The sequence below is a fragment of the Sminthopsis crassicaudata genome, chromosome 3, assembly GCF_048593235.1.
Source record: "Sminthopsis crassicaudata isolate SCR6 chromosome 3, ASM4859323v1, whole genome shotgun sequence".
NCBI lineage: Eukaryota > Metazoa > Chordata > Mammalia > Dasyuromorphia > Dasyuridae > Sminthopsis > Sminthopsis crassicaudata.
In genome coordinates, this window is record NC_133619.1 from 607596169 (window position 1) to 607622030 (window position 25862).

Consider the following 25862-nt stretch of genomic DNA (forward strand, 5'->3'; position numbering starts at 1 on the left):
TTTTATTTTTTGTTTAATTAACATATTTATTTTTTTTCTCTCTCTCTTCACTTCCCCAGTTTAACTGAACAAAAATTAAATAACATACCCATAACATATTCAGTCAAGCAAATTCCCACAGGTTCCCAAAATGTTAGTCTCACTCAGTATCTTGACTCTATTACCTTTTATCCAGAAGGGGGCAGCATGCCATCCCATCAGTCTGCTAGACTCATGGTTGATTATTGCATTGATCAGATTTCTCAAATCTTTCAAACTTTTTTTCTTTATAATAAAACTTCATTTTGGGAACGTGTGGGAATTTGCTCCCTTCAGTGGGACCATCAATGGCTGTCTACATCAGGGGGGGCTGTCTGCTCTAGCCCACGCTTGGATGTCCGCTCTGCCAAAGGTAAGGTAGAAGATCACCCCAAATAAGTTAATGGCTCCTGATAGAAAGAAGACATTCCTCCAGCCAGACAGAGTGTCCTGTGAACAAAAACAGGGAAATCAGGCCCATGAAAACAAATGGCACTGGGCCAAGGAAAGGGGCAATGGAAGCTTTACCCCAGGGGGTTAAAGGTAAGAGATGGACTAAAAGGAGAATCTATTAATTCAAGAAGTAGATTAATGAGGGCTCAGGAAGACCAGGAGCCCCAGTTGCTGTAAAAAGCATAGTCCCAATACAAATTCTTTTTTTTTTTTTTTTGTGCTACCTTATTATTTTATTTTATTTTAATTTTTTAAAATTGTATTTTTTTAAATGCATGCAAAAATAGCTTACAACATTCATCTTTGCAAAAGCTTATGTTCCAAATTTTTCTCCTCTCTCTGCCTTCCACTTTCCAAGACAGCAAGCAATCCAATACAGGTTAAACATGTCTAACATTAATTCTTGTAGATCTGCCATAGCCCTGCCTCCAAGAGGACTTTCTCTTCCTCTAAAGGGCTTAGCAAACAAGTACTGAAGGTCTGCAGATGTGGGTAATGTTCCATGGTCAAGGTAATGTTTATGAAGTGTTCAGCCCAGTTCCTGGTACAAAGCAGACACTTAGCAAATAGTATTCCCTTCCTCCATCCTCTCATGGAGCAAAGCAATTAAGGTTAAAACTTTAGACATAAAACATTGGAGGGTAGAACATAATATAAGAACTTATTCTAAGCATTCAAAGAGAATTTAGACATTGGATTTTAAAGGATAAGAGACTTCAAAACAGAAAGACAGAAAGGGGAGGAATCTCAGAGTGGAAAGGGACTTCAGAGCTGGGAGGGCCCTTAGAACCCGGAGGTCAGAGCTGGGAGGGCTCTTAGAACCCAGGAGGTCAGAGCTGGGAGGGCTCTTAGAACCCAAGAGGTCAGAGCTGGGAGGGCCCTTAGAACCCGGGATATCAGAGCTGGGAGGGCCCTTAGAACCCAGGAGGTCAGAGCTGGGAGGGCCCTTAGAACCCAGGAGGTCAGAGCTGGGAGGGCCCTTAGAACCCAGGAGGTCAGATTTGGGAGGGCCCTTAGAACCCGGGATATCAGAGCTGGGAGGGCCCTTAGAACCCAGGAGGTCAGAGCTGGGGGGGGGGCCTTAGAACCCAGGAGGTCAGAACTGGGAGGGCCCTTAGAACCCAGGAGGTCAGAGCTGGGAGGGTCCTTAAAACCCAGGAGGTCAGAGCTGGGAGGACCTTAGAACCCAGGAGGTCAGAGCTGGGAGGGTCCTTAAAACCCAGGAGGTCAGAGCTGGGAGGACCTTAGAACCCAGGAGGTCAGAGCTGGGAGGGCCCTTAGAACCCAGGAGGTCAGAGCTGGGAGAGTCCTTAGAACACAGGAGGTCAGAGCTGGGAGGACCTTAGAACCCAGGAGGTCAGAGCTGGGAGGACCTTAGAACCCAGGAGGTCAGAGCTGGGAGAGTCCTTAGAACACAGGAGGTCAGAGCTGGGAGGACCTTAGAACCCAGGAGGTCAGAGCTGGGAGGGCCCTTAGAACCCAGGAGGTCAGAGCTGGGAGGGCCCTTAGAACCCAGGAGGTCAGATCTGGGAGGGCCCTTAGAACATAGGATGTCAAAGCTGGGGGGGGGCCCTTAGAACCCAGGAGGTCAGAGCTGGGAGGGCCCTGAGAACCCAGACTGTCAGAGCTGGGAGGGAGGGCTCTTAGAACACAGGAAGTCAGAGCTGGGGGGGGACCCTTAGAGCCCAGGAGGTCAAAGCTGGGAGGGCCCTTAGAACCCAGGAGGCCAGAGCTGGGAGGGCCCTTAGAACACAGGAAGTCAGAGCTGGGGGGGGGACCCTTAGAACACAGGAGGTCAAAACTGGGAGGGCCCTTAGAACACTGTTCTCTCATTTTTATAGATTCAGTTCTGTTCCAAAAACATTTGTTAAGCCCCTATTATATGCCAGGAACTCTGCTAGCAGCTTGGGAAAATAAAGAAAAAAATGAAATGCATCCTGCCCTCAAGGAGATTGCTTTCAACTGAAAGAAGATAATTATGTAGATGGATAAATGATCCGGAGGGAGAAAGTACAAACGCTAGGGGACATCTGGAAAAGTTTGAGAGAAATTTGAGCTCAGTCTTAAAGGAAAATAAGAGGAAAATCAGAGCCAGGGAAAAAGGAAGTGACTTTCCAAGACCACAGTTTTTTGGTGGCTAAGTAAGGTCTCTGGATTTCGAGATTATGGAGTTTTTTGATAAGTCCAGAGAACCTTTTGTTATGGTGGTGTAGTGGAATAGACATAAGAAGCATGGATCACTTTGCTGTGTATTCCTGGACAAATCATCGATGGAAGAAACAAACATGAATAAGCATCTATTATGTGTGAAGAATTGTACTAAGCTTTAGAAATACAAAGAGAACACAAGACCGCTCTTGTTCCCAAAGAGCTCACATTCTAACTGGGTAAAAAGTTGAGTTTCAGCGTGAAGTCACAGGGGTCCTGAGCCTGGAGCCACGGGGCAGATGGCAAGGTCCAAGGTCCTTAGCAAGCATTGTTGGGAAAGATTGATGGGCTCTGAGTGGGTGAGGTTTGGGCTAAGGCAGGTGGTGGATGGGTCTCTAGGTCCCTGTGGTTCAGACTGGAGCCGTTGAGCCTCAGTTTCTCCATGTTTAAAGTGGGGGTGCTATCTCCCATTACCCCTCTGGACTTGCTGTGAGGGGGCTATTCTCCCCACTTACCTGACTGCTGAGGAATCCAGCCACAGTGGGTGCTGCCATTCCTGAGAGATTAGCCAGGCTGTTAATGACTCCATGCAGGAAACCTGCGTACCTGAGGTAGGGAAAAAAGAACAGCAGAGACCAAAAAAGAGTTTTTTCCTTTTTTTACTCAACAACTTTTCAGTGGTTCCCGACTATATGTCCAGACCAGTCCTCAGAGAGCTTTGTCTGATAGAAGAGGCACTCTGATGTGGAAGGAACAGTACTCTGTAGAAGGCCCCTTGAGAAGACACTTCCAAGCTGTTAGATCAGGAGTCATCCTGATAAGGAATATCTAGCCATTTGTTATATCCCCAATGCTTATCACTGTATCTGGTGCATTGTTTTTGTTGTTCAGTCATTTTTCAGTCTTTGTGATTTCATTTGGGGTTTTCTTAGCAAAAAATGTTGAATTAGCTTGCCATTTCTTTTCTTTCTTTTTTTAATTAAAAATTTTCAATTAAATTTTAAAATTTAATTTAAATTAAAGGATTAATTTAAAGCTTTTTATTGTCAAAACATATACATGGATAATTTTTGACATTCAGCCATTTCTTTTCCAACTCATTTTTACAGATGAGGAAACTGAGGCAAGCAAGGTGAAATGACTTGCTCGTTGTCACATAGCTAGTGAGTGTCTGAGGCTAGATTTGAATTCAGGTCTTCTGACTCCAGACTTGCTGCCCACTGTGTATCTAGCTGCCCTGTCTGGAATAGAGTAGACCCATAATGAATGCTTATCAGCTGACTTAATGATATTCAATTGGTACTTGACTATCTCATCTTTTTGTGATCCGTGGCAAGGATCCAAGTGCAGAAAAGAGAAGGGAGTTACTATTGAGAAAAGGGGGGGCAGAGACTGACCTGGGGGCAATGTCCAGGAGATTCATGGCAAAGCCAGCACCGGTCATGCTGATGAGGGTCATGGACAGAGTGAACAGGATGACAACGATGATGCGATTGCAGCCGATGTAAGGCACAGCGAGCACCAGGGCTGCCGGACACAGCATTCCTGGGAAAGATGCAGGGACTGCATTTCCTCTGCTTCTTCCCTCTCCTGTCTTGGTTCACCTGGGCTCTCTTCTCCTTTTCCTCCCCAGTTTCCCCCACCCTAATTCTCTTTTAATTTCTTTGTGCTCCTCTTGCCCAACCAGGCTCCTTCTCCTTCACTCACTTATTTGCTTATTCCCCAAATACTAGATTACAGGCACAAGATTTGGGCTGGCTTCTCCACATCTCACCCAGGCCTCCCTTTAAAATATATACATCATGTGTCCAGATGAACTGACCCACGGGACTCAGTAGTGGATGGGAGAAGAGAGATGGGGCAGGGAGGGATCAGGCCCATTCTTACCTAGAGCTGTGAAGAGTTTCCTCAGTGTACCCAGCTGGAGCAGGTTCTTGGCTACCAAGAAGTCTCCCAGGAGCCCTGTGCCTATTTGACCCAGCCAGTTCCCAATGTATGGAGGGGCACTCAGGAAGCCACTCTAAAGAATAACCTGGGGCCAAAAAGGCCCCTGGAATAGGAGTTGGGGGATCTTGGGGAGAAGGGGAAAAAGAGGAAAGGAAAATGAGAAGGAATAGGATGAACATGAAAAAAGGGCAAGGAGGGAGGAGAAGGTAAGGGAGAAGAGCATCTGTGGAAGAGGACAGAAAAGAGAAAATTAGGAGGAATTCCTAGCTGAAGCGGCTTTTCTGCTGATGCCTCAAATCCAGTCATTAATGCGCCATTTCTTTGGACTGAGCAATGTCTTTTCTAGGCACTGTTTTCAAATTCTCTCTGAAAGTTATCACAGTGAGGTATTCAACATCTGGAACCAAAGGGTTGGAATGGGGAGAAAGTTTAGATTACAGAATGTCAGAGCTGCAAAGAATCTTAGAACAAAGCATGATTGAGTTAGGAGAGACTGTAGAACACAGAATGTCAGAGATGGGAGGGACCTTAAAACATAGGAATCAAAGTGGGAGGCATTGATCCTAGAATATCAGAGTTGGAAAAACATAGTAAAATACATAATGCCAGAGTTGGAAGAGACTTTAGAAATCAAATCCAGGAGACTTAAAACTTAGAACATCAGAGCCGGAAGAGATCTTAGAACATAGAATATCAAAGCTAGGAAAAGCCTTAGAACAGAACATGATAAAAACTGGAAGGGACTTCAGAACATAGAAGTTAGAGCTGGGATACTTAGAACATAGAAAATCAGAGCTGGAAATACATCTTAAAATACAGAATGCCAAAGCTGGAAGAGACAGAAGGTAGAAGTCAAATCTGGAAGACTTAGAACTTAGAACATCAGAGCTAGAAAATATCTCAGAACACAGATTGTTAAAGCTGGGACATTCTAAAGGACAAAGAATGTCAGCTGGGAAGAACATTAGAACAGAGCATAATAGAGCTAGAAGGAACCTTAGAATATAGAAATTAGAGCTGGGAGTCTTGGAACCTAGATACATCAAGGCTGGGAGAAACCTTAGAACATCAGAGTTGGGAGGGGCCTTGGTAGTTTTCTAACCCATGCTTTCTTATTTATAAGTGAAGAGATGAATCCTGGAGTGCTAAAGTGATTTGCCTAAAGTCATTTACCCAAAGTATCAAGTTGCCCAACAACACAGAAGAAGTGACAGAAAATCTTGGACAGTCTAAGTACCCTGGTTCTCTTCTCTGGGAGGTAGAGAGGGAGGAAGAAGAGGAAGAGGAGGGGAAAAGAGCAAAGAAGAAAGTAAGACAGGTTTGGAGCTAAGCCCTTTTCCCAGCTTTTTAAGCTCTGAGAATGCTGGGAGGGAAAGTGACCCAAAGTGCCTCTTTCTTTCCTTTGGTGATATGCCCCAGAGAAGGACCATGGCCGCACTCACCTCCCTCGTGTCCAGGTGAAGGATGTGGCTCAGGTACACAGGAAGCAGGGTCAGCAGGGTGTAGAAGAGCCAGTCGCAACAGAAATAGGCCACTGCAATAGCCCACAGTGACCGGCATTTCAGCATGGGAAGGAGAGGCAGTGACCAGCTGTGGCAGGGACCCTGGCAGGAGAAATCCTCTTAGTAATCTCACACTCAAAAACTCTGTACTAGGAAGTTTGAAGGCTCAGCTTGAAGTCCTGCTCTGTCACTTGATTAAGACATAACCATGGGCTGATGGTTCCCCCGGGTTTTCAGTCTTCTTGGTGCTGTAGCTGGGATCACATGAGATCATAGATGTTTTTTTTGTTTTTGTTTTTGTTTTTTTTTTTTTTTTTTTTTTTTAAAGAAGGGGGCCTTTACTGGGATAGTCTCTGAAGGGTCCTGTCCCCATTTCCAAGCTCAGGCCCTAGAAAGGCTAACAAAAGGTAGACCTCTACCTTCTGTGTTGAGGTCGATGTGATGTATTCCTTCTCTGTGACACTGATGCAAGGGTGACTGTCAGGATCTTCAAACACCAGGAAGAACCAAAGCAGGCCCCAGACACAATTCACAGCTCCTAGAGAGCAGGGACAAGAAAAAAGGAATGAGACATAAAGGAAACACTGTCATATTGTCCAGAGGACTTTCCTTTCGTTGACTGGGCCTAACAATAACCCAAGAGGAGGCCTGGCAGATATTTTTTTTTCTTAATGAAGTTCTATATTTTTATCTATTTTATTAAATGTCTCCCAATTACATTTTGTAAAAATTTTAAATATTAATTTAAAGAATTTTAGATTTCTAAATACTCTCTCAGTCTCTCACCTCTCCCTCACCCCTTAGGAAAATAAGCGGTTATTGTGTTTCTTAATCAAAGAAGACTAAATTGGGTCAATCTACAGTGTGTCCAAATGTGACTGATTATAACAGCATGAGTTTGGAAAGTGCTACCATAGATCAGGTACAGATGGTCCATGTAAACACTTGGAATGGAGATGTCTCTACATCTGCCCATCTCACTTTGGGTTTTGGTTTTGGTTTTTTGAGCTACTTTTATTCTGCTTTGCTCAAAGAGCACAGTGCCTCCTTCGATGTGGGCGTGCCATACTGGATGGTCCTGTGCCAGGGTCTCACAAATGATTCCCAAGTTCTACGGAGATGCTTTGAGAATGTTTTTGTATTGCTTCTTCTTCTGATCTCCCTGTGAGCGCTTCTCTTGTGTGAATTCTATGTAAAATAGTCCTTGTAGACAGAGCATTTTTCATTGTAAAGCCTTCAAAACGCCCTTGGATCATTGGATTTTTGAGAATAGCTAAATTTCTCTTGTGCAAATTCTCTATAAGATAGTCTTATAGCATTTTTTATTCTAAAGCGACTAAAGTATTTTTTTTTTTATTAAATAAGTCCTTTTTTTTTTTTTTTTTGGTTTCTTGGGTCTACAAATATTCTTATCCCTATTTATATAAAGACCCAGACAGATTAATTTGCCCAAAGTCCCATATCTAGTAAGTAGAAGAGACCAGAGAGAAAACCAGATTTCCTAAACCTTTATCTAACAACTTCTTCTTCTGTTATATTGGTAAATTGGAAGGCTGGAAGTACAAAATTTTTAACACGGGCTCAGTAGAGAGAGCAATTTATTCATTGATGAGGAAGACATCATGGTGCGGGGCTGACATTGTCAGCCTTAGGACATTCAGAGGCAATTCCTGGCTCTGATATATTTTCTCTGACTCATTTTAAGTAAGTCACTGGACTTCTATACCTCAGTTTCCTCATCTGCAAAATGAGGTCCTTGCACTTCATGCTGGCTAAGGTGTGACCTCTTGCCACAACCTCCATTCTTTTCTTTATATTATTATAGTCCTCCCCTATCAAATTATGTTGGGTTTTTGTTTGTTTGTTTGTTTGTTTTTTGGGTTTTTTTGGTTTTGTTTTTGCTTTTTTTGTTTTTTGGCAAGGCAATTAGGGTTAGACTCAACTAGGAAGTATTAAGTATCTGAGGTAGGATTTGAATTCAGATCTTCCTCACTTCAGGACTGATGCTTTCTTTATCCACTGTGCCATCTAGTTTCCCCTACAGCCCTCCCCTAAAAAGATGCCCTTTTTTACCTAAGACCTGACTGGGGATCACTGGGGCTGGTGAACTTGAGACTATTCCGTTGCACTGAGCATAACCTTGAGATAGACCCCCCATGTTTGCTTTGGATGCCTAAAGGGTGTTGGCTTTAGCTATGGCTGCTGCGAAGGGAAAGGAATTCTGTATACCTGACAAGGTGCCCACTTGATGGCTTACCAAAGATGTAGAAGAAGGCCGGCCATCCCAGAGTCTGGCAGGTGATACCTCCCACCATCAGGGTGAAGAAGGTCCCTAGTGTGGTACCTGAAAAGGAACCCAGGATATCAGAGCTGGGAGGATCCTTAGAACCCAGGATGTCAGAGCTGGGAGGGCCCTTAGAACCCAGGAGGTCAGAGCTGGGAGGGCCCTTAGAACCCAGGAGGTCAGAGCTGGGAGGGCGCTTAGAACCCAGGAGGTCAGAGCTGGGAGGGCCCTTAGAACCCAGGAGGTCAGAGCTGGGAGGGCCCTTAGAACCCAGGAGGTCAGAGCTGGGAGGGCCCTTAGAACCCAGGAGGTCAGAGCTGAGAGGGCTCTTAGAACCCAGGAGGTCAGAGCTGGGAGGATCCTTAGAACCCAGGAGGTCAGAACTTGGAGGGCCCTTAGAACCCAGGAGGTCAGAGCTGGGAGGGCCCTTAGAACCCAGGAGGTCAGAGCTGGAAGGGCCCTTAGAACCCAGGAGGTCAGAGCTGGGAGGGCGCTTAGAACCCAGGAGGTCAGAGCTGGGAGGGCCCTTAGAACCCAGGAGGTCAGAGCTGGGAGGGCCCTTAGAACCCGGGAGGTCAGAGGCTGGGAGGGCCCTTAGAACCCAGGAGGTCAGAGCTGGGAGGGCCCTTAGAACATGGGATGTCAGAGCTGGGAGGATCCTTAGAACCCAGGAGGTCAGAACTTGGAGGGCCCTTAGAACCCAGGAGGTCAGAGCTGGGAGGACCCTTAGAACCCAGGATGTCAGAACTTGGAGGGCCCTTAGAACCCAGGAGGTCAGAGCTGGGAGGGCCCTTAGAACATGGGATGTCAGAGCTGGGAGGATCCTTAGAACCCAGGATGTCAGAACTTGGAGGGCCCTTAGAACCCAGGAGGTCAGAGCTGGGAGGGCCCTTAGAACCCAGGAGGTCAGAGCTGGGAGGACCCTTAGAACCCAGGATGTCATAACTTGGAGGGCCCTTAGAACCCAGGAGGTCAGAGCTGGGAGGACCCTTAGAACCCAGGATGTCAGAACTTGGAGGGCCCTTAGAACCCAGGAGGTCAGAGCTGGGAGGACCCTTAGAACCCAGGATGTCAGAACTTGGAGGGACCCTAAAAATGTCAGAGTTTGAAGGACCTTTAGAATGTAGATATTAGAACTGGAAAGCTTCCTGTGTTCTAAGGACATCAAGTGTTGAAGTGAAGTTGAGAGGGACCTTAGAACATAACAAGTACATAACTGCCCAGGACCTCAGAAAGCACATAATCCAATTCTTTCATTTTACAGTTGAGAAAATGGAGGTTTAGAGAAGAGACGGATCTTGTCCTAGGCCAAGTTTTGTTACTTCCCATTTCATCTAAAATGCCAAACAAGTGGGATAGAGCACCAGCCCTGAAGTCAAGAGGACTGGAGTTCAAATCTGGCCTCAAACACTTACTACTTCCTGACTGTGTGACCCTGGACAAGTCACTTAACTCCATTTGCCTCAGGAAAATAAATAAAATAAAATAAAATTCCAAACAAAGATGCCTTGTGAAGGAGGCTGTTGGGCCAGAGAATAGTGGTTTGGAAGGTAAATTTTTCAGAGATCCTGGTCTTATGAAGGGACAACTTCCTAAAGGCTGGGAGCTACAGTGGTCTTATAAAAACTTATCTTGGGGAATGTGGAATCATGTCTGAGGCCCACCAGGAACACCAGGTCAAGAGCTTGGGCCCCCTGAGGTAGGTTTGTGAGTAGTAATCAAGAGTGGTCCTTTCTTACCAGCATCTGCAAAATTCATGAGGCAGGTGAGTTCCTGAGGTGGGGCCCACTTTGTCCAGAGAGTGAAATAGGCTGGGAATATCACACCCTGTCACAGATGGCAAAGAAACCTGGTTATTCCTATAGCAAAGGTGACAATTCAAGTCGACATTTTCTACATTTGGAAGGTGAGGAGACCTTGGGGAAGAGAGTGTCCGGAATGGGGATGGGAGCCGTGACTCCATGGTGACAAAGCTTTTCTGGAGGAGGAAACTACCTTTACTGATGGCAGCTTTTGTGCCTTGTCTACAGCTTATCATCTGAGAGAAATCCAAAGAAAGAAAAGTATCTTCTCCCTGTTGGCATACTGCATTTTATGTCTACAAAGATTATTTAAAAGACTAAAATTAAATTTAGAAAGAATGTTAGAGCTGGGAGGGACCTTAGGAAGCGAATGCTCAATTATAATAAGTAAGAGCCGAAAGGAAGCCTAGAACATGGAATGTTAGAATCTTTTGGAGAATCTAATTCAACCCCTTCATTATATAAATTAGACAGAATCTCAGAAGAAGTCACACAGGGCTAAAATCTAGTCCTATCCTCCTCCCACCACAACATGTGCACTTCCATCTTTAGCTATCTCTACTAGACCTCTCTACTTCCACTCATATTTAGGGAACAAGGGAGGAGGGTAAAGAAAAATAAAACCATGAAACCCAATATCAAGAATCTATTTGGTTCCCAATAAGACAAATAAGAAGGGGCAAAGCTTTTTCCATGTCCAATATTATGTTGAGCTCTTTAGACCATCATGTAGTACTACTACTATTATTATGTAGCACAGTAAGTAAAGGATGGGACTTGGAATCGGAAAGAGCTAAGTTTGAATCTTGCTTCAGATACTTAGAAATTATGTGACTCTGGGTAAGTCACATAGCTGCTATCTGCCTTAGTTTCTTCAACTGTAAAATGGTGATAATAATAACACCTAGCTTCCAGGGTAAGGATTAGATGAGACAAGGCAGGCAAAGTGCTTTGTAAACCTTATAGCACATATAAATGTTAGCTGCTGCTGCCCCTCTTCCAACTACTACTATCACTACTATTACTACTACAACTACTACTACTACAGCTATTATTACTACTACTAGTACTATTACAATTATTATTACCACCACTACCAGTACTACAACTACTATTATTATATATATATTATTATTACCACTACTACTACTACTACCACCACTACTAGTAGTATTACTATTACTGCTACTACTACTACTACCACTATTAGTACTACTACTATAATTATTATTATTACCCCCCTACTACTACTATTACTATTACCACTATTACTACTACTATTATTACTACTAGTATCACTACTATTACTATTACTAGTTACTACTATTATTACAGCTATCACTACTACTACTACTAGTACTAATACTACAATTATTATTACCACCACCATTACTACTATTACTACTACTAGCACTACTACTACTACAATTATTATTACTACTACCACCACTACTACTACTACTATTATTATTGCCATTACTACTACTATTACTACTAATAGTACTACTACTATTATTACTACTATTGCTACTACTATTACTACTATTATCACTACTAGTATTACTGCTATAATTATTACCACTACCATCACTACTATTACTACTACTACTATTACTACTACCACTAGTACCTCTACTACTATTACTATCAGTACTAGCACTACTACTACTACTATTATTATTACCACTACTACTACTACTACTAGTTCTGTTGTTTTATATGTCATTAAAAATAGCTTTTTATTTTTAAAATGCATGCAAAGATAGTTTTCTACATTCACCCTTGCAAAATCTTGTGTTCCAAATTTTTCTCCCTCCCTGGTCCCTCCCTCTCCCCTAGATGACAAGTAATCCAATATATGTAATATATGTAGTTCTTCTATACATATTTTCACACTATCATGCTGCACAAAAATATCAGATCAAAAAGAAAAAAAAAGATAAAGGAAAAAAAAGCTAAGCAAACAGCAACAAAAAAGGTGAAAATGCTATGTTATAATCCACATTCAATCCACATAGTCCTCTTTCTGGATGTAGATGATTCTCTCCATCACAAGCTTGGACAAGTCTTTTAACCATCCTAATTTCCTCATGTATAGAATAGAGATAAAATAGCATCTACCTTTCTTGGTTATTGTGAGGATCAATGAAATTATGTATGTATTATACTATATAATACATAAGGTTTTGAAGCATTCAAAAACCTAAAAATACCATAAACATATTAGTTGTTATTATTGCTATTGTTATTATCAATGCTCAATATCCTCTTGGTGGTTACAAAGCACTTTTAAACACATTTTCTCATATGATCCTATCAACAGCCCAGGGAGAAATGACAAAGAACAATCGTCCACCATGTTTATCATTATCATTACCACTGGCATCATTATTGTGTCACAAACACTCCAGATTCCTTCTGGAATACAGAATTTGTTTTGATCACATCATACCCTCTCCCTGTATCCCATCTCCATCATCTTAAGCACTGCCTTCCTTCAAGTTCCAGCCAAATTTCCTGCAGGTTTCTTCTGTTGCTTTTGTAGTTTACCACATATAGCTAGCTTATCTAGCTGGCATCCTAATATAGTATTAGTTCCAGAATGTCAATTCTAGCCAATGTTTAGTCCATTAGCAATGGGGAAACTGAGACTTTGAGATGTAATAATAATAATACGCCTGCACATGGTTCGGGAGGAGACCTAGCTAAAGTAGACAAGAATGAGAAACTTAATAGAGCTAAGTAAAAGGAAGGCAGCCAATAGATGTGAAATGGATGGGGCTGGCCAGTGTCTTTAGGGTGGTCTGTTCCTATCAACGACAGTAGATCTATCATTTCAGCACTCCTTGCTTCCATGTATAAAGGGAGGAAGTAGATATGGTACAACTGAATTTGTAAAGAGTCATGGATAGGACTCAAGTCCATACAGAGACAATAAAAACAACACAGAAGAACCTGTAAACATTATAACCTATGATTACTGCTATGGTATATTGGAAAAAGTTATGCTTCTGGAATTGGAAGACGTGGGTTCAAATACCACCCCTATACACTATCTATATGACATGATACTATCTATTGTATACTATCAGTATGACGTTGGGGACATCTCTTAACTCCCCTAAGTCTCAATTTTCCCATTTTCCAAATGAGGAGATTGGGGTAGCTGGCCTCCAAGGTCCCTTCTAGCATGAGATCTTTGATTCTAAGCTCCTACTACTAACAGGTAACATTTATATAGGGATTAAATAACAAAACATGTTTTTCATAAAAAACTCTGAAACAAGGTGACTTATTGGGTAGAAAGTTGGATGTGGAGTCAGAAATATTTGAATTCCATTTCCACCTCAGACACTTAATAGCTATGCAATCCTGGGCAATCCACTTAATCTTTCTGTACCTCAGTTTCTCCATATGTAAAATGAGAATAATCTTGGTCTCTACTTCATAGGGTTGTTGTTGTTGTCGTCAAATGAGATGATATTTATGAAGTCCTCTGCAGATTTTAATGCCTTTAGAAATGCTATCATATTATGATTTTACACATAAAGAAATTGAATTTCTGAGTGGAGAAATTCAATGTCGCTCAGGTAATACACTAAAAAAACAGGACTTGAAATTATGATAAAACCAATGTAGGGCTTACCTGGGAGAGGCCTCTCAAAGCCTGGATGAGAGCAAGATAAGCCACACCAAGCTCTGCAGCTGAGGGGAGGAGAAGGCCAAGGATAGAGGAGAGGAGCAGTCCAATGCCCAGGACAGGCTTCCAGCCCACAATGCCCGTGAGGTAGCCTCCAGGGATCTGGGTGATGAGGTAGCCATAGGAGAAAGAACTCAAAAGGAACCCACAGGTTTCAGGGGTCCAGTCATAGACAGGGGCCTGCAAGAGTAAGAGACCTGTCAAATTACTAGGAGAGCAGAAGAGGTAAATGATAAGATAGGATAGGAGAGAATAGGACATGATAAGATAGGATATGACATGATGTGGTAGAATGTAATGTGATAATGTTATATAATAATAATAGTACATAATAATAAAGGTACATTATAATATACTAATAATATACTAGTATTATGTAATTAATGCATAATATAGTATTATAATAATATAATACAATAAGTATACAATATAGTATAATATTGTACAAGGGTCAGCTAGGTGAGACAATGGATGGAGCACTGATTTTGGAATCTGGAAGTCTCATCTTATTGAGTTCAAATCCAGCTTCAAACATTTACTGGCTATGTAATCCTGGGCAAGTCTTAACCCTATTTGCTTCAGTTTCCTCATCTGTCAAATGAGCTGGAGAAGGGATTGGTAAACTAGTCTAATAACTTTGCCGAGAAAACCCCAAAATTGGGTTAAGTAAAATCAGACATGACTGGAATAACTCAACAATATAAATATTGTATAATGAATACAAAATGTAGCATACAATTATATTATATATTATTATACAATTACAAATGCATGTATGATGTATGACAGTATAATATATAACCAATATGTAATATAGTATAATCCATCAATATAATATAATCAAGAAACATTTAAGTACATGCTATCACATAATATAGTATAATAATATTGCATAATAATAGAATATGATATTGTATAATAGAATAAATAATATTGTATAATAACAGAATATATAATATTGTATAATAATAGAATATAGATCATGATACTTGGTACTGGTCTATGATAATTTATGGTTTACCAAAGCACTTTATATATGTCCTTGTTTTCATTAGTAATTATAATAATAACTGTATAATAATTACCATAGCTGGCATTTATAAAGTACTTTTAGGTTTTCAAAGTATTGTGTGTTATCTCACTTGCTCCTCATAACAACCCTGAGAGATAGGTACTATTATTATCCCCATTTCACAGCTGAGAAAACTGAGTGTCAGAGGGATTAGGCAATTTGCTCAGGGAGGCAATGTGTCTGCAACAGCATTCCAACCCAAGTCTTGCTGATTCTGGGTCCAAAATTCAATTCATTCTGTTGATTCTTGAGTAATATTTTATTTTTCCCATTTACATGTAAAAATAATTTCTAACGCTCATTTCAAGAAAAAATTTTAGTTCCAAAATCTCCCTCCCTCTCTCTTCTTTCCTCCTTCCCTGAGACAGCAATTTGATATACATATTCAATCATGTAAAATATATTTCAATATTCAGTATATCCATATATTCTTATAGTGATCAAGCACAAGTGTTATTGTCCCCTTTCTACAGGTTAGGAAATCGAGGCTCAGGACATTCAGAGCCATAAGAGAGTTGGGAAATCATCTAATTTGATACCTTCATTTTATAGAGGAGGAACCTGGGAAAGGGGATCATAAAGTCTACAGTTGGTGGACTGGAAGTCTAGGAAACTTGGATTTAAATGACACTTCTGACTCTTAGAAGTTGCGTGATCCTGGGTAAGTCACTCAATGGAGTGGTCCCTGCCCTTGATAAGCTTTTATGCCATTGGTGCACTGGAGCCAGCTCAAACATGTTCATGAGAGTCAAATGTTCAATTTCCAGTTAAACTTGGAAATCAGCAAATGTTACACATCAGGGTTTGATTATTTTGTTGCCTTCTTAGATTTAAGAAAGTAATAGTGGTTCAGTCATTTTTCAGTCTTCTTCTACTTGTTGCGACCTCATTTGGGGGGACATTTCCTTCTCCAACTCATTTGATAGATGAGAAATTGAGGCAAGCAGAGTTAAGTAACTTGTCCAGGCTCACACAGCTAGTACGTGTCTGAGGTTGGATTTGAACTCAGAAAGATGAGTTTTCCTCATTACAGATCTGGCATTCTATCCATTGAGCCACCTTGTTATCAAAATAAGCAATGGAAACAATTAATAGTACTAATTAAACTTAACTAGTTAAACTAGTGCTAGTATACTTTCCCCCCTCCCAACAGAGATCTGGTTATTAAACACTTTTATGTGTGTAAATAACTAGTAGACAGAATTGAAGGACAACATGATGTAGTGGATTGAGTGCTGGGATGGGCTGCCTTGCAGGGCTGAGTTCCTCATAATGGAAATGTTCCAGGAAATCTTTAACGGCTATTTGTTGGAGTTATTGCTCAGGTAGGGGCTACACTAGGTCCTTTTTGAGGTCCCTTCCCATTCTTAAATTCTAGGATTTCAGAAGTGATCTGAGCATAAGCAACTTGTAGGAATCCTAGTACAAATTTCACTGATAGCAAAGGAAAGGTCCCACTTTCCCAGAGCTTTCCTCTCCAGCACCCACATGCAATAGGTATTTTATTTATATATTTTATATATGTATATATAATATATGCATATACATATACACACATGTGTATGTATAATAAATATATATACCATATACATATACAGTATATATCTCTCAAATTATTTCCTATTTACTCTCTCATATATATCTATACATCTATACATATTATAAATATACATACATCTATAAAATATATAAATAAAATATGTTATACACACATATACACATACATATTTATGTGTATATGAATATGTGTATATATACATGTATATATTATATATGTACACACATACTTCTTATTGTTCAATTATATGAGCATTTTGTGCTGGCATGTGAATGCTGCTATTCTCAGCAATACAATGATCCAAGACAATTCTGAAGGACTCATGATACAAAATACTATCTACTTGCAGAAAAAGAACTGATGCAGTCTGGATGCAGAATGAAACATATTTTAAAATTTTCTTTATTTTTCTTGTTCATTTTCTTTTGCAACATGACAAATATGGAAATGTTTTGCAATGACTGCACATGTAAAATCTATAGCAAATTGCTTGTCTTCTTAAGGAGGAGGTAGAGAAGGAGGAAGAGAGAAAATTCGAATCTTGAAATTTAAAAGCACAAATGCTAAAAATTATTTTTGTAGGTAAATGAGAAAGATTATTAAATAAAGTAAATTTTAAATTTTAAAAACTGAGCTATAAGGATTTTTTTTTTTGGGGGAAAGAATGTTGTGGGGCCATCCCAAGTTTCTCCCCCTCCCTTTCCCCATCTGAAATAGTTTACTACCTTGACTTCTCTGGGTTGGGATGTATTGGGGGGAATAGGAGAAGACTCAGGACACACATCTGCAGAGACGTTGAGAGACACCTGCTGATCCGTGTTGTTCACCATGGCAACTATGGCAATGCTGAGGTCCACCCGTTGGGAGTAGGTGACGAAGAAGGAGACATGCAGGATGAAAGCCAGGCCCCAGCGGACAGAGCAGAGGCCTGGCACTGCAGGACAAAACAAGGGGTTAGGGCAGCTAGAGAGCCAAGAGGCCCAGGTGCCCTTTCTCCTCTTTCTTCCAGCTTCTTACACTTGTCTCTCCTTCTGTATTCTGTAGCCCAGGTGCCCAAGTCAGTCTCCTTGCAATTCCCAGACTCTCCATTTCCTATCACCAAGCCTTTGCACTGGCTGTATTCTCTGCCCAGAATGCACATTCCCTGACATTCCTTTCTGCCTCCTAGTGGCTCTCGATGCATTGAAGACTCAGATCAAATTCCTCCTTTTGCAGAAAGCCTTTCTCCCAGCCTCAGGCTTTTGTCTGCCTCTTTCAGATTACTTTGCATTTATTATCTCTCTCTCTCCCTCTCTCTCTCTCTTTCTCTCATATATACAATACACACATATAAAATATATTACACACATACATATATGCTTATGTGTATGAATACACACATATATTATAATATACATGTATATAAAATAAAAAATGTTATATGTTAATACACACACACACTTTTTTATTGTTTAGTTATGTCTGACTCTATGTGATCCCACAGATTTCATCCATAGGGTTTTCTTGGCAAAGACACTGAATGCCTTCCCTTTTCCTTTTCCAATGTGTCCCCATTTTGCAGATGAGGATCTGAGGCAAACAGGGTTAAGTGACTTGCCTCAGGTCACACAGCTAGTAAGTGACTAAGGCTGAATTGGAACTCAGATCTTCCTGACTCCAGGTCTAGTGCTCTGTGCACTATGACAACACCTAGCTGCTCCTTACACTCTGCAAATATTACATATATATATATATATATATATATATATATATATAGTAAGACACATGTTGTCTCTCCTTGGGAGCAGAGAGTGTTTTTGCTCAGCTTAGTAACAAGCAAACTATAAACACTTGATAAATATTTGTTGACTGACAAATATGGGGACCTTGCCACAGCTCTGAAAATTGCCCCCCGGAGAGAAGCAGTGAGCAAAGCTTTTTGGTCCAGGCAGAATTATCAGTATGGAAAAAACTTCCAGTGATGCACATTCTATTGTTATAGGGCAGCTACATGGTGCCATAGTGCATAGGATGCAAGACCAGGAGTCAGGAAGAATCATCTTCATGAATTCAAATCCAATCTGATACTAGCTGTGTGATCCTGGACAAGTCACTTTAACTTATTTGCCTCAGTTTCCTCATCTGTCAAATGCAATGGAGAGGGAAATGGCAAAAAAAAAATGTATCTTTGCCAAGAAAACACCAAAAGGGATCAAGGGGAAGAGAAAATGACTGAAAAATGATTGAACAACATGAATTATAGTCTTTGAGATTTGCCTATGAATATTTATCAACACCACTCATAGTAGAAATTAAATTTAAATTACTTTGCAGTGAATGTGAACTACTGCTCAATTATAAATTAATAATAATTATCACATAACCATCAAAGTATTAAAGAAGTTTTGATAATTAATTCAAAATAACAACCTACATTTACATAGCCCTTCATGGTTCACTTGGTTCAAAGTACTTAAAATATTGCATATCTTTTTTGATATCATTATTTTTTTATAATAATAGCCTTTTATTTTTCAAAATACATGCAGAGATAATTTTCAACATTTATCTTGGGAAAATTTGTGTTCCAAATTTTTCTCCCTCTCTCCTCCCCTTTCCCCTTCCCTAGACAGCAAGTAATCTAATATAGGTTAAACATATCATTACATTTTTGAGTCTGAGCCTAAAAAGCCTCTTGGAGGAGTCAGGGCTGGGATCACTGGTTATGTGTATTTCATAAATGAGGAAAGTGAGGTCCATAGAGGAATACCATCTAGATCAAGGTCTCCCAGCTAGCAAGCCCTGGGACAGGGCTGGAACCCAATACTCATGCCTGCGTCCAACACTCGTAACCTCCCACATCCTTTATTCTTCTTCCAAATCTCTTCTCTGCTCTCAGCCCTTTCCCTGTGGCCTGGACCTCATCCTAGTTTCCAGGGCTTCTCTTCCATATACAACTTAGCACTGGGGGAGGGGGGTTTAAAATGTAATAGGGGCACTAGATGGTCTTTGATCTACTCACAGGCAGCAGGGTCCAAATGATGACAATATTCTGAATTCATACTGTCCTTTATCCCCATTTCCCAGGTGTCTTTATTGGCAAAGGAGATGTAATTTTTCCCAGCTGGAAGGTTGGGCTGAAGGATCATGGGAGGGGAAGCCCAGCAGTACTGAGGATGAGCTTTTGAGTTTTTCTGAGAGGATAGGGGAAATGTTCAGACTTGTGCCTTAGCACAAGTCTGGCTCTTTGTAAGGAAAGGGATCAGTTATCCAAAACTGAAAAAAAATTTGAGTAGCCAGAACCTTGTATATAACTCAAAGACTTGCTTAAGGAATCACCTACCTAGCTGAATTTACATCCTTTCCACTTTGTCCCCTCTTCCACCTCACTGCTTCCTTGGTAAAATGACATCATTCTTCCTTAAAATGTATTTATTGGGAACCAAGATGGCAGAGTAGGGCCTTACCAAAGTTTTCCCATATACCCTTCCAAATGTTTTAAAATAATGACTTTAAACACATTTTAAACTATCAGAAGCCACAAAAAGATGGAGTGGAAGAATCTTCCAGCCAAAGACAACTTGGAAAATTCTACAGGAAGGGTCTGTTGCATTGGAATGGGTCTGGAGCACAATTGTGGTACAGCCTGAGACAGCATTGCCCAGGGATCCATGAAACCAGGAATAGATGGTGGAGCCTCTGAATCTTCAGCAAAGATGGTAATCTTTAGTCCTCTCAGTCCACAGAGGGTCAAGGACAACTCAACAAGAAAGGTTAGGTGTATTAGAATGTGAGGGAAGTCCCAGCCTAGGATCAGGCTTTGAGAGCCATGGAATTAACAGGAGCAGAGCCCTGTGATAGAAGCAGGAACTGCTCAGCAACAGCAAACAAGATCCCTGAAGCTTGAAATATTGCACCCGCCACCCTGGGAACAGACCCCTAAAATCCAACTAATAGGGTGGGAAAATAAGTAAACAAAAGAAAAAGATTCTGACCACAGAAAGTTACTATGGTGACTAGGAAGATCAAAATACACATGCAGAATAAGATAACAAAGTCAAAGCTCCCACATCCAAAACCTCCAAGAAAAATAAGAATTGGTCTCAGACCATGGAAGAGCTCAAAAGGGATTTTGAAAACCAAGTGAGAGAGCTATGGGAAAAATTGGGAAGAGAGATAAGAGTGGTATAGCAAGGGAAAGGAAGTACAAAAGCTCACTGAGGAAAATAATTCCTTAAAAATGAGAAATGAACAAATAGAAGCTTATGACTTTATGAGAAATCAAGATACAAAAAGAATAAAAAATAGAAAAAAATTAAATATCTCATTGGAAAAATAACTAACCTGGAAAATAGATCCAGGAGAGATAATTTAAAGGTTATTGGTCTATCTGAAAGCCATGATAAAGCAAAAAGAGACTGGACATCATCTTTCAAGAAATTATAAAAAAAAAAAAAAACTGTCCTGATATTCTAGAACCAGAGAGCAAAACAGAAATTGAAAGAATCCACTGATCACTTTATGAAATATATCTCAATATAAAAACTCCCAGGAATATTATAACCAAACTCTGCAATTCCCAGGTCAAGGAAAAATATTGCAAATATTCAGATAGAAATAATTTAGGATAACACTTTAGCAGCTTATACATTAAAAGACTGGAGGGCTTGGAATGTGATATTCCAGAGAGCAATGGAGTTAAGATTACAATCAAGAATCACCTACCCTGGGGTGGCTAGGTGGCACAGTGGATAGAGCACCAGCCCTGAAGTCAGGAGGACCTGAATTCAAATCTGGCCTCAGACACTTAACACTTCCTAGCTGTGTGACCCTGGGCAAGTCACTTAACTCCAATTGCCTAAAAAAAAAAAAAAAAAAAAAAAAAAAAGAATCACCTACCCAGAAAAAATGAGTATAATCCTTCAAGGGGAATGGTGGAGACTCAATAAAACAGGATTTTTAAGCATTTGTGATGAAAAGACCAGAGCTAAATAGAAAAATTGATTTTTAAATACAGGACTCAGGAGAAGCATAAGAAGAAAACCAGGAAAGGGAAATCAAAAGGGACTTAACAAGGTTTATTGATTTCTATTCCTACCTACAAAGATGCTACTTGTAACTCATAAGAACTTTCTCATTATTATGGCAGTTAGAAGGAGGGCACAGGTATGAGTTGAATATGAAAGGATAATATCTAAAAAATAAAATCAATTGGTGAGAGAGGAAAGTATTGGGAAAAGGGAAAGGGAAAGGTAGAATGGTATAAATTATCTGCCATTAAAAAGGCAAGAAAAAGCTTTTACAATGGAAGGGCAGAGGGGGAGAAGAACGGAAATGAGTGAATCGTAATCTCTTCAGAATTGGCTCAGAGAGGAAATTAATTATACATAATATGGGGTACAGAAATCTATTTTATCCTGCAGGAAAGTAAGAGATGAAGGGAATATGAGAAGGGGAGAGAATGATAGAAGAGAAGACACATTGGGAGAGTGGCTGGTCAGGTGCATAACACTTTTGAGGAAGGACAGGGTGAAAAGGAGAGAATAGAATAAACAGGGAGAAATACAGTTAGCAATAGTAATTATGAAAAGAATTTTGAAGCATTGTTTCCCTCACAAAAGCCTTATTTCTCAAATGTATAGGGAATTGAGTCAAATTCCCATTCCCCACCTGGTAAATGATCAAAATGATCAAAACCAAAGGGTTATAAAAACCATGCATATCTTTTGACCTAACAGTACTAGCCATGAATCCATCCCAAAAGAGATTCCCCTCCACCCCAGGCTGGGGTTAAGTGACTTGCCCAGGGTCACACAGCTAGGAAGTGTTAAGTGTCTGAGATCATATTTGAACTCAGGTCCTCCTGAATTCAAGGCTGGTGCTCTATCCACTGCGTCACCTAGCTGCCCCCAAGAGATTTTTTTTAAAAGGAAAAGAATCCATAAGTATAAAAATATTTGTAACAGCTCTTTTTTCAGAGCAAAGAATTGGAAATTGAGGGGATGCCCATCAATTGAGAAATGACTGAATAAATTGTGGTTTGGGATAATGAAGAAATGTTATTGTTCTATAAGAAATGATGAGCAGGATGCCATCAGAAAAACCTGGAAAATCTTCCATGAGCTTAAGCAAAGTAAAATATACTGTGTACATAGTAATAGCAAAGTTGTGGATGATCATCTGTGAATGACTTTGCTATTCTCAGCAATACAATAATCCAAGACTACTTTGAAGGATGAAAAATGCTATCAATACCCAGAAAAAGAACTGGTTATGTCTGAATACTTTAGCATACTTTTTTTTTTTAAACTTTCTTTTTTTCTTGAGGGTTTTCTTTTTTTGGGGGGGGGAGGAATCTATGTTTTCTTTTGCAATATGACTTTTATGAAAATATTTTGTACAACTTCACATGGGTCTTCTCAATGAGGAAGTATGGGAAGTAATGGGGAGGAGTGCAGAACTCAAAATTTTAAAAACAAATATAAGAAAATTGTTTTACATGTAACCAGGGAAAATAAAAATATTTAAAATTTTAAAAAAATAGAGAAAACAAAGTTTATTAACTATGTCAGTTGTTATTTCTCCAGGATCTCTATTTTAATGAGCTACCTGTCTTGAGAATTCAGCTTATTTGAACACATGCAGAAAAATTCAGAGCATACAGAAACTATATTCAAGCAATTAGTTGGGTTGACAAAATAGTCATAATTGTAACAACAAACAAGATAGCATCTATTAATAAGCAGTGACCTACAGTGAAATCCGAAGTGAAATCTGTCCATTTTGGGGGCATTATTTTTTTCTCTATAAAAAGAGGAGGTTTCGGGGCAGCCAGGTGGCGCAGTGGATAGAGCACCAGCCTTGAATTCAGGAGGACCCAGTTCAAATCTGGTCTCAGACACTTAACACTTCCTAGCTGTGTGATCCTGGGCAAGTCACTTAACCCCAGCCTCAGGAGAAAAAAAAAAGAAAAAAAAAAGAGGAGGTTTCCAAGGCCTATTGAGATGAGACATTTTATATTTTATGTTCTATTTCCATCCTGATCAAGGCTTGTGAATTCACTTGTAGAGGAATGCAAATCTTTGACTTATAATCTCTAAAAGTGTTTCATTTTGTCTTCCCAGAATCCAATACAGTACCTGGCACATGGTGGCTCCTCAAAGGTGCTTATTGATCCATTGATTGAATAGAAAGCTTTGTGGTAGTGAGATGTGTAATGGTTGGTCTAGGAGCACACAGCCAGTACACCTCAGGGAGGGGATTTAAAATCTGATTGTCTCCATCCCTAGACCAACTGTTCTATGTTCTAAGCTCCTGTCTAACTATAATATTCTACAAAATAAAGTCTGTTTAAGAACTGACAGTCGGTGTTCTAAGATACCCAATTAAGATAATTTGGCTCTGTAATTCTCTACAGGTGTAATTAGCATGCTTCCTTCCTAAAGTTCAAAGGGTTTCATGGTTTCCTTTGCTACAAATGTCTGAGAGGAGTGATAATGGAGAGAGAAAGGACCCTGATGGAGGCCATATGGTCCTAGGATGTTGGATGTGGAATCAGACACTGCCTAGTTGTTTGCTCCTGAGCCAGTCATTTTATCTCTTCCATACTCAGTTTGTTTATTAGTAAAAAGTGAGGGAAATAATGGCACCTACTTTCCAGAGTTATCTCAAATGAGGAAATGGATACAAACATGTTTGGTAAGCCTTGAAATATTATCTAAGTTTTAGCCACTGTAACTGTTACTATTATTTGTTACTGTTATTATTAATGTACCTTTTTCTCTGGGTTGCTGCTCATCCAGGAGAGGTTGGGTACTTTCTCCATGGATTTCAGGGGCTGAACTGTCATCCTCCATGCTGAGTTGGACACCTCTTCTCGCTCCCTTGGGCACTTCGTCTTTTTGGGGAGAGCCTGTTGGGAGGGATGGTTATAGCTGGGGTAACTGAGAAGGTTTCTGTCTGTTGTCTGGCTAATCAGGGATAGTTTAAACATATACAGATACACACAGACAAGTATTCAACAAAGAGACTAAAATGCTCATTATAGATTCTTAAGTTCCTCAAGATCCCCTATTCCAAGAAATATAAGGGGACTCAGCACCATAAAAATTATGTGCTTCAAGTTCTGCCAGTTTTGACATTCTGTCCTAAGGTTCCTGCAACTTCTGCCATTCTGTGTTCTAAGGGCCCTCCCAGCTCTGACATCCTATGTTCTAAGGGCCCTCCCAGTTCTGACATCCTGGTTCTAAGGGCCCTCCCAGTTCTGACATCCTGGGTTCTAAGGGCCCTCCCAGTCCTGATATTCTATGATCTCATCCCTTGCGGTTACTAAACTTCTAGGGCTTCCCTTTCCCTTTTTTCCCCCTTCCCCCATGCTCCTATTTCCACTACAAGTGGACTACAACCACCCTGCCCCTACCTAGCCCCCATAGACTCCTCGGCTCCTTCCTGGGTTGGGAGGGGGGTAAGATCTGGGCATTCCAGCAGAGTAGCCAGCGGCAGACCCCTCCTCCCTCCCCCCCCCCCCACTCTGTCTCCTCCTCCTGCTCCATCAGCATCTGGCCTATGATTCCAGGATAAACAATCCAAGCCTCGCCAGGAGCCAAGAGAAAAGCATTTAGGGACCTTTGTCCTCACCTGACTTTGGACTGGCAGGAGCTGGTCAGCAAGGGTCATGTGAACATGGAGCCACGTGATAGCCGATCAGCGCCTGTAACTCTGGCTGTGGAGTCACTGGGCTGGCCTGCCTCCAGTTCCCTTCTTCCTTTCCAAGCTTGGCAGCTTCAGGGGGAAAACCCAGCGCCAAGTTTCTGGGCTGTGACTGACGAGTCATCTTCAAGTGTGCTAGGCTGGCCCTTTGAGGATGGACGAGCTCACATCGGAGGAAGCCCTTTCACTCATGCCCTGGTGCAGACCCCTGCCATTCTGCTTCATCCTGACTCTCCAGAGCTCTGCCCGACAAGCACAAGCTCCCTCAGCTCTCACCCAGTCAGAAAGGCTCCGACTACCAAGAGTGTCAAGTTCAGATTTCCCTTGGGCCCCACTTCAAGTCTTCCCTAGTCCTCATTAAAACTAATGCCAGCATAGGGGCAACTAGGTGGGGCAGTGGATTGAATACCAGCCCTGAAGTCAGGAGGACCAGAGTTCAAATCTGGCCTTAGACACTTCACACTTTCTAGTTGTGTGGTCTTGGATAAGTCACTTAACCCCACTTGCCTCAGCAAAAACAACAACAAAAAACCCTACCACATAAAAAACTAATGCCAGCACTCTATTCAATATCTCTGATTTATCTTGTTTGAATATAGTTGTTTTCACCTTCCCCTCTTAGATTAAGAGAGCTTTCTTTTTTTTACCTTTTTTGTATCCTTAGCATTTAGCCCAGTAAATATTTAATAC

At 40.9% G+C, this 25862-nt stretch overlaps 1 protein-coding gene across 3 annotated transcripts; it reads right to left on the reverse strand.

The window, feature by feature from the left end:
* Window positions 1–25173, reverse strand: LOC141564002 (sodium-dependent phosphate transport protein 3-like). Of its 3 annotated transcripts, none has more exons than XM_074305880.1 (12): window positions 25101–25173; window positions 24238–24375; window positions 17210–17418; window positions 13801–14034; window positions 10092–10179; window positions 8326–8412; window positions 6488–6606; window positions 6009–6170; window positions 4507–4639; window positions 4017–4164; window positions 3135–3225; window positions 1–468 (listed from the first exon to the last, which is right to left on the reverse strand). In XM_074305880.1, the coding sequence occupies exons 2-12, from the start codon at window positions 24317–24319 to the stop codon at window positions 340–342; spliced, it is 1482 nt and encodes a 493-aa protein (XP_074161981.1). In that variant the 5' UTR covers window positions 24320–24375; window positions 25101–25173; the 3' UTR covers window positions 1–339. The 3 variants fall into 3 exon arrangements, with proteins under 3 accessions (XP_074161981.1, XP_074161979.1, XP_074161982.1); XM_074305878.1 differs by lacking the exon at window positions 25101–25173 and adding an exon at window positions 24883–25035; XM_074305881.1 differs by lacking the exon at window positions 17210–17418.
* Window positions 25174–25862: the final 689 nt, after the last annotated feature.